At 34.5% G+C, this 6,045-nt stretch overlaps 1 protein-coding gene and 1 pseudogene across 1 annotated transcript; one reads left to right on the top strand and one right to left on the bottom strand.

The window, feature by feature from the left end:
* On the top strand, nt 1-759 carry LOC123883823 (pathogenesis-related protein 1-like). Its single transcript, XM_045932758.1, has one exon. The coding sequence runs from the start codon at nt 36-38 to the stop codon at nt 585-587; it is 552 nt and encodes a 183-aa protein (XP_045788714.1). The 5' UTR covers nt 1-35; the 3' UTR covers nt 588-759.
* Nucleotides 760-896: 137 nt separating this feature from the next.
* On the bottom strand, nt 897-5,061 carry LOC123883824 (annotated as a pseudogene).
* Nucleotides 5,062-6,045: the final 984 nt, after the last annotated feature.

Below are 6,045 nucleotides of genomic sequence, written 5' to 3'. Positions count from 1 at the left end.
CAAGCACAATCCATCAAACACAAACTTTTCTCAACATGAGAGCCTCAATGATCTCACTTCTCTTTCCTCTCATAGCAATCCTAATAACCACATTCACACAAATCTCATATGCTCAAAACTCACCACAAGACTACCTCAACATTCACAATAAAGCACGTTCTCAAGTTGGTGTTGGCCCAATATATTGGGATCAAAATGTTGCTTCATATGCACAAAACTATGTAAACCAATTAAAAGCAAATTGCAAAATGGTACACTCAAAGGGTCCATATGGTGAAAATTTAGCATGGAGTAGTGGTGACATTACAGGAACATCTGCTGTTAACATGTGGATTGATGAGAAACAATACTATGATTACAATAGTAATACATGTGCTGTTGGTTATAGATGTGGACATTATACTCAAGTTGTTTGGCGCGATTCGGTTCGCATTGGATGTGCTAAGGTAAAATGTAACGATGGTCGGAGTACGATTATTAGTTGTAACTATGATCCTCCTGGTAATTATATTGGTCAGAGGCCTTTTGATGTTGATGCTTTTGAATTGCCATTGAGCTTCAACCATGGTGGTTTTGGTGATAAGTAAGGGGAATGTTGTGAATGAATAAATTGATTAGTGACAGTTTTGTGTATATGTTAGTATATGCAGAAAGAGTCACATTTTATGTGTTTTTAGCTTTGAGTTTAATGGATTTTCAAGCCTTTGTATAAGTTTGTTTAATTTGGACAAATTATGAGCAGTTGGGTTATTTCGACACAATTTCTGAGAGCGTATTTTAATAACACATATCGTGTTTGAATATCGGTTTTGAGTAGAGAAAACAAGTGGTTGTGCAGAGAAAAAAATAATTTATGACTTGAAAATTCTGTGAACTTAGATTTGTGTAAAATTACATCTGAAACAAAGACTGTTAATCTCATTCAATTCAAATTTAACCTGATTACATTATAAAGTAGATTGAAACTTTCTTACAAGATAATGATTAGTCAAGATTCAAACCCTAACATAAATTTAACCAAGAACCGGACCCTAACAGAGATCTAATCGAGAACATAAACCCTAAGAAATCAAATCTAAGCCCTGCTTCTAATCCTACGAGCAAGTTGAATATCCTTAGGCATAATAGTAACTCTCTTAGCATGAATAACACAAAGATTAGTATCTTCAAACAAACCAACAAGATAAGCTTCATCAGCTTCTTGAAGAGCATAAACAGCACTACTTTGGAATCGTACATCAGTTTTGAAATCCTAAGCGATTTCTCTGACCAATCTTTGGAATGGAAGTTTTCTAATGAGAAGCTCTGTGCTCTTTTGATACTTTCTGATCTCTCTTAAAGCAACTGTTCCTGGACGAAATCTGTGAGGTTTCTTCACTCCTCCGGTCGCCGGAGCAGATTTCCGTGCGGCTTTTGTTGCTAGTTGTTTCCTTGGTGCTTTTCCTCCAGTGGATTTGCGAGCGGTTTGTTTTGTACGTGCCATTTTGATCGGAGAGAAAAGAGAGAGAAAATGAGTGTTTGGTTGTGATTTGAGAGAGAAGAAGGAAAATTGAGATGCGATGAGAGGGAAAGAAGTGTTTGGGGAATACATCAGGCTTATGCTCCATTGGGATTGAAACCCTATCAATAATGTGTCTGAGATTAGGGAACATAACTTCCAGATCAAAAGGAATATGCCAATGTTGCTATGAATAAAGTCTGCAACAGCAGCAGAAAGAAACTGATGAAGATTGACAGGTATGTGTAATGTTTGAGCCAAAGAATGTTTATCACACCATCTCTCATTCCAGAAATTTATAGTAAAAAGCTAGAACTCCGACTTGAAGCTACTCCATAAGGATGAAAAAATGTGGTGATTGATGCATTATTTATCTCTACAGACCTTGCTTCTCAGTAATATAGCCCAATGTTCCTGTTAATGTAACATGTACATGTCCCAACAAAGCTTTAAATTTGAGGCCTCGTTGAGAGTAAATAAAGACCTGTGGCCACAACCACCATGATTAAAAGGCTTGCACACGTTCTTCCAACTAACAACTACCAGCTTCCTTTGAGTGATATCCCCTGACCAAATAAAGCTCTTTATCAATATCTCCAAATCTCGTAGTAAAGATAATGGCCATGAGTAGACAGTTCTTTATCCTCTTGCATCCATTGGCACAAATTACGGTCTTCACTTGCATAATCAGTTAGCATCTTAATCTCTACCATTCCTACAAAACAAACAAAGGAAAAGCCTAAATTGAATCTCTTCACACCCATGACTTGTAGAAATAGGCACCGCATCATCAACCCCCCTTTTTTTTATTGAAATAACTACAATAATATGAATTGAATTATGAATGTTGCAATAAAATTGTAGTGATTCTACTACTAAAATGAAAGAATGAAATCACTAGCCATAAAAGTCACAGATCTAATCTCCAGTTCAATGACATGCTTTATAAGCAATACCTCAATGTGAAGAACCAAAAGTGTCTTTGAAGACTCTTTGTTTTGATGTTGCATGCCATTGCCCATTTGTTGTTTTTGTTTGTTCCTCAATCCTGTTTTATCAAGCTCTTCAGCAACCTGAGTTTGAGTAGCAGAGAATAAGCATTTATCTGCTTAGGCAACTAAGTTATGATAGTATTTATCTAATTCATGAACCCCATATCTAAGAATCTAACAACCTCATCAAAAATCATCATTTGTAGGCACAATTACAATTAAACCCTACTCCTACTAATACACAAATGCAGTAGAAGATAAGGAATCTTAAAGCATGAAGCTACAACATGAATTAATTAATTTGTACAATATGATCGCACAATAAATCCAGAAAATTCTTTTACAGCATGTATCTGCATGTATGTTGTATAAATAGTGAAAGATATACCTCGACTTTTGAAATCCAAAACATCCGTCCAATTCATCATGTCATGTAATCGACCAGGCCAGCTGATCAAGATGTTTGCTCCTTGTTCCTCAATTTTCTTCATGTCAGTTTTTACTTCCACTCCACCAATGAGGATCATTGACTTAATAATCGATAAGAAAGGCTTCACGCGCGTAAATTGAACATATTACAGTGATTAACCTAAGCTCAGTAAATAAATAAGTTTGAATCGACACAACAAGTGAAATGAGAAGATGGAGGAACCTGGAGATGTTTTTCCTGAACGGTGCCAGTGGCGTCCTTGAAGCTTGCTCAATAAGCATACCAACCTGTGTTTGACAGAACAAAACTTTGCAAATTTTATGTCTAACAAATGACATAGTGATGGTTGAATAGAATGCATCAAGAAGTGTTGATTAAAACCAAAATGACCAGAAAAAATGAATAGTTAGCAATCAATTACTTAGATGGAGCCGGATAAGAAAACTTAATGGAAAGCTAACTTACCTTATAATCCAAATGATCAATAAAGTAGCAGATAGATCATCAGTAGATTTTGTGATAATCCAAAATATTAACTTACCTTAATGAAACCATTATTACCAATCTGGGTGACTTTGGCAAAGGATCATTGATTTTGCTTTTATGCTCATCAATTCATGAAAGAATGACACATGAAATAAACAATAACAAGTGTAAGAATATGAATTCAAACATAAAAACATCATACAAAAACTCAAGTGTTTCAATTCTATACTTCATTGCCAAGAATAAATTCCACTACCAAAACATCGAAACAGAACAAGTTATAACAAAAATAAGATGATAAAATCCTGTTCATTCAATTCAATTAACAAAAATAGACATTTTTTAAGTTAGTCATATGACATTTTTATCTTCTGCTGTGTCATTTCTCCTCTCGAAAAATCAAAAACCTCTTCACTCAAAAGCTGAACAGACATTTTTTAAGTTAGTCATAGACATAAGAAATAAAATCTAATGAAAACAGGGATAAACCTACTTTCAGTATAGTCATGCAATTCTCGCAGATTGTTTCACTAGTTTTAGCTGCTGAGACAAGATCAGGAATGAAGCTTCGCCATCTTGCTGGCCACTCGTGCTTCAAAATCTGTTTATGAGACACCCACCATTACATACAAAAAGATACAAACAATAATATTTGAAAGGGAGATTTTAAATCCAGAATAACAAAAAAGTGAAAAGAAATCGACAACCCTATTAGAAGTTTTAAGCAACCGCAGAAATTATCGTTTTCATCTCGAATCTTGATATAAATGTGAGTGTATTAAGCATTGCACCAAAAATAAAAGACTTAATATAGAAAAAGGGAAAATAAAAATCTAAGCAGATTGAATATATAAATGGAAAAGAAAAGGATAAGCCTCATGCACAAAATAACTGGTTTAGAGACTAAAACGTAATTCAAAAAAATTGACAACATCACCCACACGAAAACAAGGTGGCTTTTAGGGTGAGGGCTCAACTAAGTCCCTCACCGGTGTTGCAGTAAAATTTTACAGTTAGATTTACTCAACACTCCAGATTTGATGACAAAAAGAGAGAGAATACATAAACATTTTTACACACAATTTTGCCCCTTTTTCCTATCTATTTGACGGTTCCATCTCTGTAATGTTTCACTGGTGAAATTTCACAAGTACAATTACAACTGCTTTGAAAAAAGAAAACACCAAGGATAAAGATAGAACGATGGATAACGTTGAAGTTAGAAAAGAGTATAAATGATTCGTACTAACAAATGACATATAGTGATGGGTGAATAGAATGCATCAAGAAGTGTTAAAGATTAAAACCAAAATGACCAGCAAAAATGAATAGTTAGCAATCAATTACTTAGACGGAGTCAGATAAGAAAACTTAATGGAAAGCTAACTTACCTTATAATCCAAATGATCAATAAAGTAGCAGAGAGATCATCAGTAGATTTTTGTGATAATCCAAAAATATCAACTTACCTTAATGAGACCATTATTACCAATCTAGGTGACTTTGGCAAAGGATCATTGGTTTTGCTTTTATGCTCATCAATTCATGAAAGAATGACACATGAAATAAACAATAACAAGTGTAAGAATATGAATTCAAACATAAAAACATCATACAAAAACTCAAGTGTTTCAATTCTATACTTCATATATAAATTCCATTACCAAAACATCGAAACAGCACAAGTTAAAACATTAATAAGATGATAAAATCCTGTTCATTCAATTCAATTCATTCAATTCAATTAACACAAATAGACAAAGGATCATCAACACCTTGCTTTTTCATCGGAAAGCTTCAATCTTTTACCGTTGTTATCGTGATTATCCGCATCAAAATATAACGATTTCCCACAAGACATATCTAACAATGATTGAGCAACCTCACGGACATCATCATCAATGACAAATCTCTTGGAACGTTTACGGGTCTTGTAGGTTTTTGGGGGCAAAAACCTTGACAAGTCAATAGCATCTTGACAAGTCAAAAATGGAGAAGTACCCTTCTTGGAACTGTGACATCTCATATGTCCATTCAAAGCTCGGTTGGATGTAAAAGCCCTTTCGCAAACACGACACAAATAAGGTTTCTCCTGTTGTTGTTTCTCCTTGTTACGAACAGAAGAGGAGAAAAAGGTGATCTTCAAGATGCGATTTTGATCGTTAGTTTGACGTGGTTGAAGAACAGGTTTGGAGGTTGTGTGTGCTTTGGCAGAGTTGAATGTTTTCTTCTTATCAGTTTGAAGATCATCGAGATGATGATCACCCTTGTTGAAAAACAGGGTTGGATGATGATGAGAAGCAAAATCGATCATGGTGTTGTGAATTAGGGTTTGAATTGTGGAATTGATTGAGAAATTGATGAGCAATTGATTGAGAAATTGTGGAACAAACAAGAAATTAGGGTTTGAGATTTCAAAGAAAGAAACGTTGCAACGTCTCTTTTCTTTTTTTATTTTTTATTTTTTTTATTTATTTAAAACAATTAGGTATACGGCCCAATGACCAACTAATTTGAGTAGACTAATCCCACGGCTCATTTATGGAGGCCTATTTAAAGTCTTTTTTTTTTTGTTCTGTATGAACTAGTCCATCGAATGACATCAGAAAAAATCGAACCTACGACCATGAGAGAAGCAC

This window comes from Trifolium pratense, linkage group LG5 (genome assembly GCF_020283565.1).
Source record: "Trifolium pratense cultivar HEN17-A07 linkage group LG5, ARS_RC_1.1, whole genome shotgun sequence".
Taxonomy (NCBI): Eukaryota; Viridiplantae; Streptophyta; class Magnoliopsida; order Fabales; family Fabaceae; genus Trifolium; species Trifolium pratense.
Note: the sequence above shows the minus strand (reverse complement) of the source record. Positions and strands in the feature narration are given on the sequence as shown.

Excerpts from the sequence above, each read along its gene's own strand:
- LOC123883823 (XM_045932758.1), top strand. The coding sequence starts at position 36 with ATGAGAGCCTCAATGATCTCACTTCTCTTTCCTCTCATAGCAATCCTA.